We start from the raw sequence: 21,407 nt of genomic DNA on the forward strand, positions 1-21,407 counted from the left end.
CATGCCTTGCTTTTCACACTATTTAGCCATTAAAGAGATAATGAAAGAAAGTCAAAAGTTTGATGAGTTCAAGTGTATTTTTTAAATCACAACTTAGCTTCATACATTGAGGTATGTATGAAGCTTTCAGGTTACTTATTTTTAAAATATTAGTTCACCAAAATATAAAGAACCTGCATAAAGTATTTTAATACTCCACGCTAAAAATGAAATATTCTAAACTTTTTCAAAATGAATAAACAGATTTCAAAGTAAAAATGCAGAAATTTTATCTAATAAAGGAAATTACAGCATGGAAAAGCAGCACACAATTATTCCTATTACTTCTACTCTCTGGGGTAAAACATTCATTTGTCAGGCTCCTCCATTTAATATGTAATACTTCACCAAAATTTGGTTTTGACTGCTTTTATATTACTGGGTTAAACTGGCATGGGTCAACATATGTTAGGGAAAAAATATCAGGTTTAAAAAAATCACAAAGCAATGCAAAATAGAATTGCTTTGATTGATTCTACCAAAAGTTGGTCACAGAACAACTAAGAAAGTGAAAAGTAATATTAGAGCAAACTAAGTCATTTAACTAAACTGAGCAAATGAAATTAGATCTCATTTGATCAAACACCCTGCCTTGGGGAGCAGACATAAAGGAGACTAGAACTATGATTCTGGTGGCCCTAAGCCTAAACAGGCTTAGATTCCTTAAATGACCATATAACTCTTGAATATACCTATTGCCAAGAATCTTACTTTTCCACTCTGCAGAGAACAAACACATTAAAAATGATCTATCTTCATGGCATGGTGAGTTCTGAGTCACATTCCAGAGTTTGTGCCCCGCAAAATGTGGAAACAACCTGAGGCACAGGCTTCACCCACTCTTATTTATGCCCCAGAGGGAGATGGGTCATGAGTTCTCACAAAGTACTCTGAGTAAGTGATGAAAAAGTATGGGTTAATAAGTAATTGCCTAAAGAAGAATAACTGATATTTACTGAGTGCATCTGTGTCCTGGACATTATGTCAAGCATTTTAAATGCATTATTGAGTTTAATCTCTGCAACAATTCGAGGCAGTAGGTATTATTAGTATACTCTCAATCTTATTTTAAAGCTGAGAAAACTGGAGTGATGTTCACATAACTGATAAGGGGCAGAGTTAGAATTTGAACCCAGAATATGAATCTGAAAACAGAGTCTGAGCGCACTTAAACTATGCTATATATTCACAATATAATAAAATGTCCTTTTGAGAGAAGCTGGCATTTAATGGTTGCATGTCTGACACACTGCTCTAAAATATGCCCTTAAAAATTCTGACTTCATGGAGTAGCCCCATGGACAAGGAGCAGTTGCAGTCCTGGACCTTTTGAGTTTGACCTATATATTTCTCTTCATGCCTAGTTCCTGCAGCTTGGACTGGAGGAACTTAGGGTCTAATTGACTTCTTATTAACTGCAGAGGAGCCACCTTTTTGGCCTAGCTTCACAACCTCCCACTCCTGAGTCTAAGCTGATCATACACTCCTTCAAGTCCCTGCTAGCTGCATAAGAATTCTTCCCTGGGGCTGGGTTTGGTGGCCATGCCTATAATACCAGCACTTTGGGAGGCTGAGACAGGAGGATTTCTTGAGTTCAGCGGTAAAAGACCAGCCTGGGCAACAGAGTGAGACCTTGTCTCTACTAAAAATTAAAAAAATATAAAATTAGCCAGGCATGGTGGTGTGCACCTGTAGTCCCAGCTACTTGGGAGGCTAAGATGGGAGGATCACTTGAGCCCAGGAGATAGAGGCTGCAGTGAGCTATGATTACTCCACTGCACTCCAGCCTGAGCAACAGAGAGAGAGCCTGTCTCAAAAAATAAAAAATAAAGTGCTGGGCGGGTGGCTCATGCCTATAATCCCAGCACTTTGAGAGGCTGAGGTGGAGGATCCCTTGAGCCCAGGAGTTTGACACCAGCCTGAGCAGCAAAGTGAGACCTCGTTCCCCTCCACCCAAAAAAAAAAAAAAAAAAAAGGAAAGAAAAAAGAACTCTTCCCGGAACCTTCACTGAGATTCTCTCCTCCTGCCTTAGCCCTCTGCTGATCTTACCTCTCCAATCCAGTCTGACTTTCATACTGTCACCGCCCCCACTACTAGTCCCCAGCTTGTGTTATGGGTATTAACTGCAGAGGCAAAGAAGAAAGGAAATGCAAGTAAAAGAAAGGCAGCCTCTGTCCCGTGCTGTGGGCTACCCTCCCTTACTGCCTCTGAACTGAAGAGGGGAGAGAAATGAAGAGGAGGGAAGCAAGAACAAGCACATCACCATGTGCCTCCCCTCCCATCCTCGGTCTCTGGTCTTCCTCTCTACTCTCCACTCACCATACTGTTAATGCTCAGCTTTCCAGCCTCACGCTGCCTTTCACTGTCATCCTCCCAGCAGCAACCCCCTCCTGTTCTCTACCCAGAAAGCCCTCACTGCTGTCCTCTCCATTTCTCCCTTCCCATGCTCTAACTTTCCCTACCTCAACTAGCCATTAAACCTGCCCCAGACCATGCAAGTTTTTACATTGGTCATGGTACAGTCAATATGCTAGTCAATCTCCAAGAACGAATTTGTCTTCCTTTAGAAAGGTTCTGTTTCCTCAAAGATAAACCCTATACCAGAGAGGCACAGGGTAGGGGAGTGCTGGTGAGCGATACCATATTGATGATTATGGCAGCAAGCCCACAATGTAGTCGAAATTAATGGTGAACTTTAGCCATGACTCCTGAGTTGTTAATTGGAAAGCAAAGTTCAAAAGTGATTCTGAAATTACTGGTTACAAAATTTGCCTAATCAAAGGTCACTTCACCATATGAGAATCTTGCTCATTTCTACAAATGCACCCCCCTTACTACCCATCCAACCTCAGTTTCAATTTTCTTTGGCTTGCATTTTCTCATTTGGCAGCTCACCTCAATGTTCCCTAATATATAGTATGAGTATACCATTTCTATGCTTGTTAAAAATGTAAGCTTCCATTCAAAAAGGTAGGGCACAGCCTGAGACCCCAAGTTTGGACTCATGTTCTTTCAATGATGTAGTGAAGAGACAGTGACATGTAAGAGCTAGAGTCACAAAGATGTGTTTTTGCATATATAAAATAAAGAACTGTGTTAAATTACCTTCAGCTCAAAATCGGATGTTCCATTCAGCAAGCCTGGCAACCTAATGATCTTTTGTATCACTGCAACTATAAAAAAAATGATTTCTGACTTCTAAATAATGGAATTACAAATGAGCCTCAGAGCACATAAACTTAAATGTTGAAGAATATCAGTATAGAAAAATGCCAACTAGATGAATTTTTTTCTTTAGGTTATCTGTCTTCTGTAGAGTTTTAGTCTTCTAAACATGAATATTAATTTGAATTAAGAAAATCACTTGTCATATTAAAGTACTTCATAGTATCACTCAACATGACTTTGTTCAGTATCTGGCAGAGGTAATGTTTCTTGCAGTTCTATTTCTTTTTCATGAAAGATTCTACTTCAGTAGTCTCACACCACTGATGCCCAGAGGCTGTGGTCTCAGAGACAGCCCCTCACACGACCCATTGAAATCCCCATAGTCACCTCCAAATACACGAAGAGCCCATGATTCACTCCATCGTTTGTTTTTGCTGCTGAAATACAAACATGCATCTAACCTTTTTCTCCTCGCTTCTTCTTTGTTCTATCAATATGATCCTTGAGTTGAATGCGGACCTGTCGCTCATTAGGTTGGTCTCGTATAAATGGATGCTTCATCAATTGTTCTGTTGCTGGTCGCTGGCTGTGATTCTTTACCAAGCAGCTCTCAATAAATGACTGGAATTTTTTTGACCTGCCAAACAAAAGAAATGAATCCACAGATAAAATGGCGATTCAAAGAAAAGCAAATGTGTAATTTCTGAAATGCTGGGACTTTTTTTTTTTAAGGTCCAATTGGCTGGCATAGGGATCATCCACTAATCGCAAAACAGGTGTGGCACTATATTAGGCATAATGGGTCCAAAGGCATCATCATCATCAATGTACAATTAAGGTAGCAGAAGGTAGTTATACACATGAAAGCATTTTTGCATAATTTATATGTAACATTACACAGCAAACCAAAAGGAAGCAGGGAAGAAAAAGAACCCTATGGGAATCACATCCAGAAGGGCTACTGGAATAAGGAAACCATAGCTGGGCCTTAAAGAATTAGGAGAAAATCACTCTGGGGAGAGGATAGTTCAGATATGTAGGAAATCAGTGAAAAACTCGGGCTAGGATGAGAATAATATATGTTAGGGAACACTGAGATGAGTCCTTAGAAATAATACCATGCATCTACAGCCATCTGATCTTTGACAAACCTGACAAAAACAAGAAATAGGGAAAGGATTCCCTATTTAATAAATGGTGCTGGGAAAATTGGCTAGCCATAAGTAGAAAGCTGAAACTGAATCCTTTCCTTACTCCTTATACGAAAATTAATTCAAGATGGATTAGAGACTTAAATGTTAGACCTAATACCATAAAAACCCTAGAAGAAAACCTAGGTAATACCATTCAGGACATAGGCATGGGCTATTAAGGACTTCATGTCTAAAACACCAAAAGCAACGGCAACAAAAGACAAAATTGACAAATGGGATCTAATTAAACTAAAGAGCTTCTGCACAGCAAAAGAAACTGCCATCAGAGTGAACAGGCAACCTACAGAATGGGAGAAAATTTTTGCAATCTACTCATCTGACAAAGGGTTAATATCCAGAACCTACAAAGAACTCAAACAAATTTACAAGAAAAAAAACAAACCACCCCATCAAAAAGTGGGCAAAGGATACGAACAGACATTTCTCAAAAGAAGACATGCATACAGCCAACAGATACATGAAAAAATGCTCGTCATCACTGGCCATCAGAGAAATGCAAATCAAAACCACAATGAGATACCATCTCATACCAGTTAGAATGGCAATCATTAAAAAGTCAGGAAACAACAGGTGCTGGAGACGATGTGGAGAAATAGGAACACTTTTACACTGTTGGTGGGATTGTAAACTAGTTCAACCATTATGGAAAACAGTATGGCGATTCCTCAAGGATCTAGAACTAGAAGTACCATATGACCCAGCCATCCCATTACTGGGTATATACCCAAAGGATTATAAATCATGCTGCTATAAAGACACATTCACGTGTATGTTCATTGCGGCACTATTCACAATAGCAAAGACTTGGAATCAACCCAAATGTCCATCAGTGACAGATTGGATTAAGAAAATGTGGCACATATACACCATGGAATACTATGCAGCCATAAAAAAGGATGAGTGTGTGTCCTTTGTAGGGACATGGATACAGCTGGAAACCATCATTCTCAGCAAACTATCGCAAGAACAGAAAACCAAACACCACATGTTCTCACTCATAGGTGGGGACTGAACAATGAGATCACTTGGACTCGGGAAGGGGAACATCACACACTGAGGCCTATTATGGGGAGGGGGGAGGGGGGAGGGATTGCATTGGGAGTTATACCTGATGTAAATGACGAGTTGATGGGTGGTGACGAGTTGATGGGTGCAGCACACCAACATGGCACAAGTATACATATGTAACAAACCTGCACGTTATGCACATGTACCCTAGAACTCAAAGTATAATAATAATAATAATAATAAAATGCCAAGCTGGAGAAAAGTAAAACCAAGGTTGGACAGGTAACAGGGAGTGCATTTTGTAGAAATAAGCAAGATTCCTCTATGATGAAGTGAACTTTGATTAGGCAAATTTTGTAACCAGTAGTTTCAGAATCACTTTTGAACTCTGCTTTCCAAGGAGTAAGAACAGGCTCTATGTGTACGTTTGTCATTAACTCAAGGACTTAAGACATTTAACTTTAAAGAATTAAGTTCACACCCAGAGGCAAATTTATCTCCCTTTAGAAAGGCAATATTTCCTTAAAGATAAACCCCATGCCAGAGACCTGGCAGGGGACAGCTGGCAAGAGATACCATACCTACGATTATGGCAGTAAGACCACAATGTGGCAGAAATTAATGGTGGACTTCAGCCGTGATTCATGAGTTGAACACGCATGTTCTTGCTGAAAGATCCAAGAAACTGTTCAGAGTCATCAATAATTAAGCTCATGACTCAATAGCATGCTTTTCTAAAGCACTCCAGGAGACCTTGGTGAAACTCAGGTCACCCTTCCCGTCCTGCCCAGAGCAGGAATGATCTGTTTTGTGCTCTCTGTTGCTCTCCTGTGGTGCACAGGGGAGATACAGGAGTGGATCCCAGGATTGAGCCTTTGCCCAGCAGTCCCTGCATACATACTCTTCAGGCCTGAGAGGTGCCCTCACCACACAGAACACAATGGGGAACATGTTCTTCAACACTCAAACATGACAGGGCACTTTTGTATGCACCACTCTCTAGTGCTGCCCTGGTCAAAGCAGTTTTTCACTTTATTCTGTGTTTTTAAAGTACTGAATCACTGGTATTTTTTTTCCACTCGAAATTGCTAAGCTACATTCAAGTTTTTAAAATACTTTACCTAGAAATAAAGGTAGCCTACTGTGCTTGGGGTTGCCCAGGATGAATCAGGGTTGGCCATACTGTGGACTAGAAATAATGACAGCAGGACACTCTATGCACCTCCTTGTTAAGTGCTTCCGTGCACATCCTTGCTGCTTCACACTGAAAATTATCAACAGCATCAGACGTGCCTGAGCCATCTTTGCATCATGAGCACACTACCTGATTTGCGTGTTTGGTGCATGAGTGAATGCATGATGAAGGTTCTGGGCAAGAGCTGCAATATGGCCACCTTCAAGTCTGCACTTTTGAGGGACAGAAAGGGAGGTTTGGAGAGTGGATATTCTTCTTTTTCTCAGATCAATCAAATAAATCTGTGGAGGCATAAATACGATCTCATCTAAGAAGAAACCTTGCCAGAAAAATGTAATGAAATAAAGGACACTCCTACAGAATGAACTGAAGAGAATGAGGTTGACCTGCATGAAGATATAAACGAACACCATACAGTACTTTTCCAGGTAGAAAAATCAGTATTAAAAAGATGAAAACAAAACTTAAGACAGAAAGGTATGATATATTTACAAGGAATATAAATGGCAGTTCTCTTTTTCTTGCTGGCAACTAGAAGGAAGTGTTTATTTTTATTATTATTATTATTATTTGAGATGGAGTCTTGCTGTGTCACCCAGGCTGGAGTGCAATGGCATGATCTCAGCACACTGCAAACTCTGCCTCTCAGGTTCAAGTGATTCTCCTGCCTCAGCCTCCCGAGTAGCTGGGACTACAAGTGTGTGACACCACACCTGGCTAATTTCTGTATTTTTAGTAGAGACAAGGTTTTGCCATGTTGGCCAGGCTGGTCTCAAACTCCTGACCTCAAGTGATTTGCCTGCCTCAGCCTCCCAAAGTACTGGTATCACAGGCATGGGCCACCACATCCGCCGGAAGTGCTTGTTTAAACTGCTCAACCAACTATTAATTAGAGGTTGATAAAGAAAAGAAATCACATTCGATTTAAAAGTGAGATCCACATTTAATAGACTTGCATTCTATTCCCCGATATTGACATCTAAAAAAACAGTCAGAGAAATCTCCAGAATGGAATAGTGCTCAAGTTTAATGGGATTAGTTATTAAACAGAGTCCTTTTTCCCAGTATGCCTTGCTGGGAGAAAAAAACTCAGAGATATTCAAGACAATAACTTTGGGCCTAAAAGGTAGGCCTACTTGTGCAGGACTACGAAGCTGGTAATATATTTCATATCTTCTTCAAATGGCATCCTTTGAAGAGAAAATAATGTTTACTTAAAACGAGTCTTCAAAGAAGGATTCATAGTTTCTTATTTAAGTTAGCATGACCAAAGAATCAATATGCTTAATTACACACTTGTTTAAGAGTGAAAACACTTCACCTATGTTGAATATTACCTCACTGTTTGCTGAGTGTTCTAATGAGTTTAAAGTACATTTATATAACTTTATTGCTTGAATCTCCACTGATAGTAACTTAGTTCTGTCTCTTATACAATAAAAACACCTAAGGTTAGTAATACTAATTTCCCAAGGGTTGGCATGGAGAAATAAATGGTAATGATTGGTACCTACAGTGTGAGAAAACTAGTTCTACTATCAGTCACTAAATACTTTATCTTCCCAAATTGAACCTGTTTATATGTTAAATTGTGTTGGGGGAATTCAAAATGCTGGAAAGATTGTTACATTAGCCATTATAATCAGTTGGGTTAAAAGTTTTTGGTAATCATCAGACTCCCTAAATGCAATTTGGCCTTAAAATTTGCATTGGCCCTGCCCTATTTCCAAAAGCTACCCTCTTCCTTTACTTTGAGTCGCATCGCTTACTAACTTGGACAAATTACTTAACTTCTATGTGTCTCAGTTTCCCTGGCTGTATTCAATGGGGATATTATTAGTACTTATCTCAAAAAATTGTCATAAGTGAATTAATTCATGTAAAATATTGAGAACATTCTTGGTATCATAAATTCCATATATGTGTTTGCTATTATTATTATGATGACTATAATGACATTGCCTCCAGCAATCTCTGAGCATCACTGGGCTTAAGGAACACAGCATCCGCCTTTAGGACTGAGGAGCAGAAATCCCCGCTTCTGGCTAGGTAGTTCACACCTATAATCCCAGTGCTTTGGGAGGCCGAGATGGATGGATTGCTTGAGGCCAGGAGTTCAAGACCAGCCTGGGCAATACAGCAAGACATTTTCTCTATAAACAATAGAAAAAATTAGCTGAGCATAGTGGCATGCACTTGTAGTTCTAGCTACTTGGGAGGCTGAGGCGGGAGGATCATTTGAGCCCAGAAGTTTGAGGCTGCAGTGAGCTATGATTGCACCACTGTACACTAGCCTGGGTGACAGAATGAGACTATCTCTAAAAAAAAAAAAGAAATCCTCCTTTCTGTTGAACTGAGTAAACATAGAGTTCTTTAAGGGAATTATTTCACATATGGGTTAAATAGCTTAGCAGGAAGAGTCAACTGGGCTGTTGTCTCCAAGGAGGCTGCACAAAAAGGTTAATTTTTTTCTTTTTTTTTGAGACGGAGTCTCACTCTGTTGCCCAGGCTGGAGTGCAGTGGCAGGATCTCAGCTCACTGCAAGCTCCGCCTCCCGGGTTCATGCCATTCTCCTGCCTCAGCCCCCCGAGTAGCTGGGACTACAGGTGCCCACCACCACGCCCGGCTAGTTTTTTGTATTTTTAGTAGAGACAGGGTTTCACCGTGTTAGCCAGGATGGTCTCATCTCCTGACCTCATGATCCGCCCGTCTCGGCCTCCCAAAGTGCTGGGATTACAGGCTTGAGCCACCGCGCCCGGCCAAAAAAGGTTAATTTTTAAAGTCTGTGTAATAGTTTTTAGCTGGATTTTAATAAAGTCCAAAGTTCAAAGTCACATTACTACTAGCAAATTCAGTCTATTTGAAGGAATTTCTGATATTTGCTTTGTATTATTATTATATTTAGAAAACACACACACACATGAACTTTGTCATATCTCAAAACAAAAGTCTGCAACCCACCAAGAATCAGAACTGGTGCCTCATAAAATCATGGGGGTGATTTTTAGGCTTGGAGCAAAAGCAGGAGGCTGGGTCCAGACTGGTTCTCCCAGTGAGGAGGCTAGAACTCGTGCAAACACACCACTTAGCCTCGCTGGGCCTCCACATCTGCATCCGGAGCATGAGCAGCTTGGACCAGTGGAGCTTGTACGTATAAGCAGTTATGATTTTTCTAATGATCTCAACTGAGGGCTGCTTTGCCTGTGTGGACTCTTCAAATTTAAAGGGCACATGAAAGAGTCACCGCTTTATACGTAATGGAACCATTCTTATCCTTCTCCAGAAAGCCCTGGAGGGAAGCAGTGACACTGAGTATACTTGTGAGGGCAGGTGAGTGTGGATGAGCAGGGTGGCAAGAGAAGGGAGGAGAAAATCTTTTGAAGGAGATAGTTTACCCCTGCGAGTGGAATCCACCCACGCACAAGAGACAGGAAGAGAAAATGGGAATCCCAGTCTTACTATTCACTTGCTGGTGCTGATATGGAGGTAGAGGGTGAGAGCATCTTTGGTTTTCCTCTGATTCCACTAAGGTTACAACCCTCCCAGACAACTTATTATTAAATGGCTGAGCTGCCTGAACATTCAGTGGTGCCGTAATTTCATCATCCCATACCACAAAGGCCTCTCCTCATCATACCAACAGGGAAGGAAGAACTGGGCTGCTGTGAGTGGTGGCGGTCTCCTTTCCCTCCATGAGGACAGTGGAAAGAGCAGTGCCACTGCCTTTATTTCTCAAATCCTGAAGGCTCAAGTTGTATGTTGTAGACTCAGTCATGTTGAAAATGATGCTTGATTGAATGTTTTGTCATGAAGAGTTCATGGCACTGTCTCCACAATGGCGCCCCCTTTGGTCAGGTATTGATATACACACTGAGAACAATGCATTTAACCCGATAACTCATTTAGGTAGAGAATAGCTAGAAAAAAAAATTTTTTTTTTTTAATTATACTTTAAGTTCTACGGTACATGTGCACAAAGTGCAGGTTTGTTACATATATATACATGTGCCATGTTGGTGTGCTGCACCCATTAACTCATCATTTACATTAGGTATATCTCCTAATGCTATCCCTCCCCTCCTTCCCCTCCCCAAGAATAGCTAGAAATAAAAGAACATTTTGGAGTTTTGTCTCTTGGTCGGAGGAGGGGGTCTTTTTCTTTTAAATAATTTAAAAAAAAATAAACAAAATGTTTCATTTCCTCTCAAACACTAGAGTCTATTAAAGTAAACCCTAACTTACTTCAAATCACTTTGGACCTGCGCTTTCAAGATAAAATACTCTGAAGTGTTTAAATATTTTCACTTAAAAACTGGTGGAATTGTATTGCAGAGAAATGGGAGCTATGTCTGCTGTCAAGTATCATGTGCCTGGAGGCTGCACCACCACCTCTACAAAGGCTGGGATCCAAGTGTGAAATGGCACATTATCAGGGCTACTGTTTCCCTAGTCACTCTCTAACAATCAGGTTACTTTTCCTTTCCCTGTATGACAATATGGGACTTTCCCATAGCTTTCCTACCCAGCTTTCCTTCCACATCAGGGAAAGGTGTGCAAGGTGGCAGGATGAGATGAAATTGGCCTGGACTTCTCAGTGTTTCCAAACTTCTCCAGCTCCCTCCAGCATTATTAAAAATTAGTTTTTGTCAAAAGTTTGAAGCTGAAAAATCAGCCTGCCTTGTCCTAAAAGTCTGTATTTCTCAAACAAGGTCAGCACACCGTTGATCTTTTTGGATCTCAGTCAGTAAACCAACACTGTAGGGCAAGGGCTGTTCACTCACTTTTCTGTGGGGTCAGGCAGGTCACAAAAAGGGGTGGTGTAGACCATGGTTAAGATGAAAACAGGAGATGTGGCCAGGTGCGGTGGCTCATGCCTGTAATCCCAGCACTTTGGGAGGCTGAGGCGGGTGGATCACAAGGTCAGGAGATCGAGACCATCCTGGCCAACACGGTGAAACCCCGTCTCTACTAAAAAAAAATACAAAAAATTAGCCAGGTGTGGTGGCGGGCGCCTGTAGTCCCAGCTACTTGGGAGGCCGAAGCAGGAGAATGGCGTGAACCTGGGAGGTGGAGGTTGCAGTGAGCCGAGATCGCACCACTGCACTCCAGCCTGGGTGACAGAGCAAGACTCTGCCTCAAAAAAAAAAAAAAAAAAAGAAAAGAAAAAGAAAAAGAAAAAGAAAACAGGAGATGTATACTAACCAACTGACACCAGCTTCTGAGTTGGGGGGAGGTGGCAGCTGGAGGAGGACAATCACTTGTCCTAAATGGGAGTAGGAGCTAACATCTTTTTGCAGGCATTTCACTGCATCTTTGCAAGAAAAAGGCCAGAAATCTAAATGTAATGCTCAACTGACAGATTTTTAAGTGTTGCCAATTAATACACATATTTTTAAAATGGGGCGTATGACCACACTGTGACAGCCAAATACATCTGTGGAGGGCCAGTTTGTCCTCCTCTGTGGAAAAGCTCGGAATACGTGTCCAGCAGCAGTAAAGGGAGACAAGGAGAAGACAGGGCAGGGAACAGGGTAAGTAAAGCCCACTGTATACTGCAGACTCAGCTCAGATGTCAAGCAGGAACCTAGCAGAGGGCTTTGTAGTGTCACTGTCGCTTCCAGGGAAGAGAACTGAGCCAGCCCCCCTCCCTGGGAGTCTGATCCAGGGAGAGGAGAGGAAGCAGGGTGTTGGGGGTGCTTTGCCGATCACATGATGTCTGATACCCAATGGGAGGGCTGTTGCTGGGGAGAGAAGGGTTGTCTTGCACCACAGTGACCCTCTGCAGAGGAAGGAGGGGCAGGAAACGCTCTGCCTCCTTGTTACCAATAGCAACTCTCACTCCCCTCACAGGGCCCGGCTATTCTGAGGCTGCCATCTCTTTTCTGGCTGTTTCCTTCCCTCTTTCTGTGCAGCATGCCCTTTCCTCTGTTCCACCAGGGTGGCTCTCATTAGTAGATGACTGGTAGTAATTAAGGCTGCCTCCTGTGTGGTAGAGGTGAACCTGTGGGTGGGTGGGAAACATGAGGGTCGCAGTCAAGCACCTGATCATGAAGGGCTATGGAAAGAGGCAGAAGGATCCTGTCCCTTCATGGTCTCACTGCCCAGGACTTATCTCTAGAAAAAGGATAGGAGGTCGGAAGTAGTGCAGGAATTGACCTCAGTGCAAGAGTAATTCGAGATTCAAGAATGTATCAGGGAGGATACACCATTTCCATAGGAAGAAAGGAGGAAGCAATGAACTTTGGTTATGGAATAATAAGATACAAAGATCCCAACTATATAATTATCCCAAAAAAGTCAAAACATCCAACATCTGGCTTAACCTGTAGAACTGTTTCCCAAATGTCAGTCATATCCTATCAATATAATTTTTGCCTTTACTTCACACCACTCATACTGCTATTCATGTAGTAGTTTCCTTTAAATTAAGCCACCATTTTATGTAAGTTTATTAAAAGGAAAAGTTAAATTGCTGCCCCAAATAAGAAGCCAGTATCACCTGCCATATGTGAAAACAGTCGTAAAAACAAAAAAACTGCAAATGCTCATACATGTAGCAGAGAAATAATCTCTGGACATTAACTGGTGTGTATATGCACTTAGGGAATGATTGTTGTAAGGAACAGAAGAGAAATCAGCCAATCTAAACTATCACCCTCTCTGATAAGGTGTTCTGTGCTGCCAGGAAAGATATGACTTGGAATTATAAATCAAAGAGCTTTCATGTTATTACTTGGGCTTCACTTACCCATTCTGGCTAATGATTTCTTACCTTAAAGGTGGGGGAATAAAGACTTGCTGTACAAACAGTAGATACTCCATATGTACTTTGAGACGAATGACAGCATATGGAAAGTAATTCACCAAGTCACAATATATGTTAGTCTCATTCTATCCGTAGGGCCTAGGGATTAGAGCTAATCCAAAATAGAATCACAAGAAAACCTCACCCTTAAATCTGCAAAACATCGAAGACCAAACTCACCACTTCTTAGACTTCAGCCGAGGCGCTGGGTTCCGGGGGATGAGGAAGAGAGCTCTCATAGGGTGCATGTCACAGAGAGCTGCAAGAGACCAAAACAAGGGCCAGCTACAGTTAGGAGGCCAAATCCAGGCCAAGCTCATCTTGGCTGTGCAGATAATGCTGCCCAATGACCCACTGAGTTTACACACCATGATTGAGCACGAAGTCAGAATATCCAAATGCTTCCATTTGACGAGCATTTGAAAGATCTAATGTCCATTTACAGGAGTCTCAAAATACAACATGGTTCACATAGCTACTGCTAACATTTCTAGTGAATACACGTTTACTTCATATTTAAGGAAACTAAGTTAAAGGGTCAACAACCAGCCATCTTGCCATGAATGACCACCTGACATTGAAAGTAAATAACATCAGATGACAACTACAATGGAGATGGTAAGCTACGTTTAATTAGTAAAAGACTAAGCCATAAATAAAAGACATTTGATTATCCCATCTATTTCTTACACATTGACAGCTCATCCAAATGCAATGTTATCTACACAGACTTTTGGAGTCCAAAACACCAGCCCAGAGCCCCATTTTCTCTGTTTCCAGATATCCCGAATGGCTTTTCAGGTGTCGTAACAGGTTTTGTTTCATTTTGTTTTTAAATTCACTGGCCGGCCCCAGGAAGCCCAGAGGATTAAGTCACACAGAGTCTGGCAGAAAAACAAAGTTATAAAAAGATCTCATCTTGTAAACATGACATTATCATTTATAGTGAAAGCACTCATATGTTCTTACTTTAATAAAAATATTTTATTAGTTTACTTTTCAAATATCTGGGAGAATTTCTACTTTGTAGCTAGAATAAGAATATGTGCTCCCTAAAAGCCAAAGGATTCTGTGGGCAGAAGTTTATTTTTAGCCCTGTCTACCACTCATCAAGAATGATAATATGGTTTAAGACTGCAATATATTATTTTTCTGATTCACACATGCCTATTAGCATTGTGAATGAGGGCAATTTTGTCAACCAGCACTCCAAATCAATCATGCTACAGATGAGTTCTACCAATTCTAGACTGAGAAGTAAGAAAACGATGACAACCTGAAGGTGAAAGTCTTAAGTATAACGACCTGTCATGCAAATAAAGGGCCTATTTTTGTACTGGTCCTTTGAGATGCAGACACCAAGGATATTAGTGGGTAAATTACTATGTGAATGGAAACAGGGAAGGAGGGAGGCAGTATGGGAAGTCATCACATTGCTATGCAAGTCTGACCCTGAGTGAAGGAGAGAGGGAGAAGGTAGGTGGAAGGGTCCCAGAGTGTCCTGCAGGTCTTGCGAAGTCACAGGGTATTACTTGGGTGAAAGCTGTCTATGAAGGAATCTTGTGTCCTCCAGGAAAGGGCCTGCCTTAGTAACCCCACTGTGCTAGGTCACTAGGTGGGGAGTGACCCTTCAAAGGTGTGGCCTGGTGCCACTGCAGCAGCTGGGGCTGTCAACCAGTTATACTTCCTATATGGAGATCCGTGAAGCACAGTCTCTTTGGACAGAGACTCTCTGCCAGGGCCAATACTCCAAATCTCAAGGAACTGAGATTCTCAAGACTGCTGGAGCCCTAGCCACTCTGCCTCAAATAGAAGGGAAATCTAAAATTTTAAACATCAGTATTTTAGGAGGAGTAATAGCAATTTGTATAACCAGTGCACTGAAAATTAATTTTGGATTTTCATACATTGGAGTTTATAGTCTTGTGAGTTGGTCATGGTTTTATGACAGGTGAGGAGTAGTCCAGAATAAATGATGTTCCAATCTGTACAACAAACAAGACTCCCCAAAGTATGCTTTCTTTTTCTTCCTTTTTTTTAAATAAAAACAGGATTCTCCCACTGCTCTGAAATGAATGGATTCCTGGTTGATTTAAGATGATTCTGCTTTCTAAATATGCCAGCTTGAATCCATGCAGGGCTCGGTGTAGTGGAAGTAAAGCAACTGCAGCTCCTGGCAAGGAAACTTCAGTTACCTGCAGAGCAGACCAGCAACAGATTTCACCCCAGAGGAGGGTACTTACGGGGAGCACCTTCTGCCATTTCAATGGCGGTGATTCCCAAAGACCACAAGTCACTCTGAAAAAGAAGGGGCAAGACACACACATAAATTCAATAGACAAAGGACAATTTGGTTAAACCTGGTAATTGCTTCAGAACTGCCTGTGGGAAAGTCATTCAGCTGTCTGTTTACAAACCTGTTTCTTCCACTAACCTTCAAAGCAGAAACAGTCTTACTCACTTTTCACTGACAGTACCATTCATGGTATCTGGCACATGGCAGCTTATCAATAAATGTATGAAAAATGAATATAAAAAATTTTTAAATTAATTCATTACTGAAATTTCTCTGTGAATTGAACCATAGGAAATTGCTGCTATTTGACTGTTTATAACACCATCATTGAGCTATAATTGTCATATAATAAACTGCACATAAAGTACACCATTTGATAAGGTATAACATAGGGATCCTCCTGTGAACCCATCACCACAATCAAAACAGTAAACATATCCATCATCCCCCAAAGATCTCATTTGCCTCCTTCCTTTTCTGCCTGAACCCATCCCCACTCTCCTGTCCCTAGGTAACCAATGATCTGCTTTCTGTCACTGTGAATTAGTTTGTAACTTCCAAAGTTTTGTATAAGTGAAATAATATCATGTGTGGTCTTTTGTATTCGGTCTCTTTCACATAGAATAATGTTTCTGAAGCCCATCCATGTTGTAGCACATATCAGTATTTCACTCCTTTTTATTGCCGTGTAGTATTTCATTCTATGAACGTATCACGGTTTTTGCATTTGGACTGTTTCCAGTTTGGGCTATTACAGATACAGGTGCTGCAAACATTGGTGTACAAATCTGAGGGTGTATGCTTTTACTTCTTTTAGTTAAATACCTGGGAGTGGAATGGCTGGATCAGATAGTAGGTGTTATTTATATTCAATTGTTTTTAACTATAAAAACAGCAATTTCATATCGTTTTACCTAGTAAGATGAGGACACGGAGACTTTTGGATGATGGCATTCACTGATGTCTCTCTTGTGCTTAGATCAGAGTTGGGCACAGTAGGAGGTACTCAGTGTATTTGTTGAAAAGATAAATACGGTCTATTTTGTGACTAGACTAGTATGTACAATAGAGGCCAGTATACCTTTATATTATTTCTTATGCTCAGACTGACTTTTATTCTCTGAACAGAATTTTCTAGGCTAATGCCTCCACTTCTACCTGTACAATCTCAATCTCTAACAATATTCTCCTCCCATACTCTGTCTGTGGCTCAGTAGTCTCTAAATATTGCATGAGAGGGGGAAAACCAAGAGATGGGGAAAACCTGGTTAGAAAACACCAAAAAGAGGCTTGCTGCCTCAGTTCCACAGCAGATTGGTAAGAAAATCTAGTATCAATGGCCCACATCCTAACATAGATATCTCATTTTAAATACCTCATGCATTTTGTATATTTTTCAAAATTCTCTGAGATTAGAGTGATCAAAGGTAAGTTTCCTTGCTATTGCCATCAAACAAATGTCAAGACCACATGAAAAAGAGATGTAACTGGAAGACAGCTTCATAAAATTCATAACCTTCATGCTGAGTCATTCCCTAGAACTAAGTTTCTCAATATCCTGTGAAGTCACACTCAGGGCTGTTCAGTAATTGGGCAGAGCCCTGCACAATGTGGAGGTGGCTTTCTAGGGGATCTAGCCTCTTGCCTAAAGTGCAGTCTACCTGAGAGCAGGTGGCTGGGGCACATGTGTAATCTCACACTAGGAGCAAGGGGGATTCTTTAAATGTTACCAGTTCTCAGTTCAACCGGGAATAGCAATGCACCTTCACAACACTATCATTCTAAGACTCCAAGGAACTCTGTGCATATAACACAACTCACAAAGGCAACTCTTGTCCCTTCTCTTTGTTATGTTTCAAGATATACACAAAGATTTTCATTAAACGCAATCTGCACCCCATGTTTCTCTAGCCTAGCAAGTGACTGAGTTTCCCAGAGGCTCTTGGCCTCGCTGAGTGAGGTTATTTCCAGAGCTGATGGGGAAGGTTCAGCTCATCTATTACAAGTTGGCTCAGGAGCAATAACTGGTAAAGATGGAAATGCAGTTCTATTGTACCTGGGGTTTTATGGTTGATAGACAAAGATAATCATTTGGGAACATGAAAGAAACACTGAGTCATTTGCTGTTCAGGAGGCTTTAAACAGGAAACACAGCAAGAATAGTCTGGAAACGGTGGGTTGGCTCTTAAGGTCCCTGTGCTATTTCGATAAGACTCTAGTATCTCCAGGCCTTGGTAGTTCTACCACCATTTTCCCCAAATCCCTCGGAATTGAGTGTTTCTATAGTGTGAAATAAGGCACAAGTAAGACGGTGGCAGCCAGGCTCCATGGCCCTAACTGCAACAGAAGGGTCCAATTTAAATGGCTTTCAAGTCCAGGAGGCTTTGAGCTGGGTTGAAAACCAATACATGTGAAACAAAATGATAGTTCTGGGGTAAGAAGAACGCAAGGCCAGGCCTCAGATCAAGGAGAAGGAAAATGCTCAGAAGGCCCACACACACTTCTACCTTTGGATCTTGACTCAAGCTGTTCCCTCTGCCTGCAGCACCTCACCAGTGATGTGCTGGCTGACTCCCTCACCTCCCCAAAGCCTGCTCAACCCCTGTGTTCTCAATGAGGACCACTGGGACCTCCACCCAGCACTGCTCATTCCCCTTCCCCATATTTGTCCTCCACAGAACTAACCACCTCTAACATACGACATGTTTATTCATCACTAATTTACCATGTTTTGTGTTTGTTGCTTGTGCCCCTTACCTCCAGCACACATACCTAAGAACATAAGAGCCACAGGGCAAGGATCTTTGTCCTGTTGTCAGATGTCTCCAAAGTACCTAGAACAGTTCCTGGCACACAGTAGGCCCTTAATAAATATTTATTGAATGAATGAACAAATGAAAAACACTTGAAAGTAGCAAAACCTAAGTGTTCTAGGGCTGGTAGACTCTTTACAGATCATCTGGCTCAACCTTTCATTTCACGAATGAGGGAAAGTGACTTACCCAAGATCAAAGAGCAACTTAGCAGCTGGTTTTAAACGAAGCTGGGTCTTCTGCTTCCTAGGCCAGTTCTCTTTTAACTAGCATCACAATCTAAGGACTGGAGTATTCACCATTTTTCCCCCTCTCAATTATTATAAAATTGCATTTTTAATCCATAAGATAATTCCTTCAGATTCCTACTTTGTCCATAGGTGACTGAAGGTGCTGGTAATTCAATAACGGTGCTGAGATTCAGTGAGGTAACTCCAGTTTCATACTATAAAACTGGCCCCAATTTCCCAGTGGCAACATGGATTGGTAGAAAGAAACGGGTATTGATTGACTGATTGATTGATTGAGATGAGGTTTCACTATGTTGCCCAGGCTGGTCTTGAACTCCTGGGCTCAAGCAATCCTCCCACCTTGGCCTCTCAAAGTGTTGGGATTACGGTCATGGGCCACCACACCCAGTTGAGAACAGGCTTTTAAGTCAGGCAGATCTGGATTCAAATACTGGCTTCTAATTTAGCTACATGCAGAATGTTGCTCAGAGCTTAGCTTCTCAATTGCACAATGGAAATAACCGTGGCATGCATGTATTGATCAGGTATGCTGCTAGCACAAAATCTGGCACAGAGTAGGGCTCAAGAATATTGATTTCCTTCTCCTCCACTGTCAGATGACACTGCCTTTGCCTGCCCAACTTAGTCTTCTATGATTTTCCTCTATTTAGTTGTGGCAGAAATTGTTTATTGGCTAACCCAGTGGTCATTTTCAACCCCCATTTTTCTTGCTGCTTCCATTTCAGAGTATAGCAAAGCCACACTTGCCTATCCTGATGCCGCTGCAGCTAAGGATGGCAGTTAGGGATGTGACATAGTTTTCTCCAATGAGACACAAGCAAACATCTTCTGGGAGCTTCTGCTTTTCCTGAAATAAGGGACGAATATAGCTGGTGTCTTGCTAACTTTTTCCCACTTCTTAGTGCCTTGAATAAAAATATGATATCTGGAGCTACAGCATCCATCTTGCAACCATGAGTTATTGCCAACAAATTGATGATGCCAGGACAGAAAGCTAGGAGCTTTGGTTTCTGAAGACATCAGTGAACCATCACATCAACCCTGGACTGCCTGCCTCTAGACTTCTAGTGACATAAGAAACGTAAGTACAGACAAAAGCATTCCTAAGTGATAATACATATACAGCAATAATTTGAAGAAACATACTTTGACAGCAGGAAAATGGAGTGGTCTCATTTGTTCGGTAATCCTGGATTTATCCCACAGGAAGCAAGAAGGTTTAGGGAAAAGATATGTACTTTGTTTAGTACACATCATCTCAGAATCCCTCTTGAGCAGCCTTTCCCTAAGCCCCCAGAACACTTCTTTCAAACCAAAGGTCACCCCACCACAAATACCTGTGCATACTCTGCTAAGTCACATGACCTAGCTGATTCTGCTGCTTCCTTACGCCTTCATTTGATATCAATGTTAGGATTTTTTTTTTTTGGCTGGGGTTCTCTTGTTTTCCAAGAGGAACATTTATATTCCTGGCCACATATACCCAAAGCTGCTTGTAAGCTACACTTAACTGCCCATGCTAGAAAGCCATAAATGTCCTCGACAGGCCTTGTTTAAGCCTTTGGATACATTAGTGAGTCCCAAAGACACTTCAGAACTTAAATAAAGGAGAAAATGCTCCAATTACGACTGGCAAGACAGATCACAGGAGACGAGAAAGGGAAGGGGGAAGAACAAGATGAGGAAAGAGTCAGAGAGAGATAAGTTTCGTTCATGGCCATGGTGTGACTCATTTTGGCAGGAGCTGGGTAATTCATTATTCCAGAGGTGCTGTGCAGCCTAGCCTGTGGCATGATTAATAGCCTAGCGCTGTGTGCATTACAAACAGAAGAGAGACAAATTCTAGCGCCTTTGGGAAGGCAGAGGCAAGACAGAACTTTTGGCTGCTGGAAAGGGTAGGAGTGGGGAACAGCTGATACACAAGCAACTTGAACAGAACAAGAGAGCATTCCTTCTGGGGCTGGGCTGCTCAACACAGTGAAGAAAAGCAACACTTTCAGATGTCTGAACCAGCCACACAAGAATGAGAGGCTGTGTGGCACAAGACAAGAACCCCAATGGCCACCATGAGGTACAAGGTGCCTATGCTCTGCAGCCAGACTCAACTCTGACACAACTAATAACTCCGAGCCCATTTTCTCAACTGCAACATGAAAAGAACACATATCTTGCAGGATTGGTAAGAGAATTCAATGAGGAAATATATGCAAAGGGCCTAATATACAATGTAGTACACGCTGCATTGGGTATTCAACAAATGTAGGTACAGATAGACCCTTAGGGCCAGATATCATCAACTGGCAGTTCAACCAGCAAACCAGAGTCAGGTAAGATGGCAGGGAGCTCTGGCACTCAGTGGTGCTCAAAGAGGTCACAAGGACCATGCGGACATAAACAAGAAGCTTACAGGAAGCAAACAGGAAAACGTGCGTCCTCCTCCCTCCTCCTCCTCGCGAGGTCTCCCGTTCTCTATTGCTCCCTGCTGGCAGAGCCTGATAAGTAGTCAGATGGACAAACAGAAGGGAGGACAGCTGAGTCCTAGCTCTATTAGCACAAAGCAGAGGGCAGCATGGCAGTCCAGAGTTGACAGACAATAGCTTAATAATGGGCACAGCCA

The 21,407-nt window shown here is 41.8% G+C and overlaps 1 protein-coding gene across 8 annotated transcripts in view; it reads right to left on the reverse strand.

Moving 5' to 3' along the window:
• LOC105465735 (TRAF2 and NCK interacting kinase) overlaps window positions 1–21,407 on the reverse strand; it is a 410,880-nt gene that overhangs the window by 108,840 nt on the left and 280,633 nt on the right. For all 8 annotated transcript variants that reach the window (XM_071091238.1, XM_011714344.3, XM_011714334.3 and 5 more), the window contains 3 exons: window positions 15,674–15,728; window positions 13,611–13,689; window positions 3,670–3,845 (listed from right to left, as the gene is read on the reverse strand). In XM_071091238.1, coding sequence (XP_070947339.1) covers window positions 3,670–3,845; window positions 13,611–13,689; window positions 15,674–15,728 — 310 coding nt within the window. The remainder of the gene's footprint in view (window positions 1–3,669; window positions 3,846–13,610; window positions 13,690–15,673; window positions 15,729–21,407) is intronic.

Source organism: Macaca nemestrina, chromosome 2, assembly GCF_043159975.1.
Source record: "Macaca nemestrina isolate mMacNem1 chromosome 2, mMacNem.hap1, whole genome shotgun sequence".
Taxonomy (NCBI): Eukaryota; Metazoa; Chordata; class Mammalia; order Primates; family Cercopithecidae; genus Macaca; species Macaca nemestrina.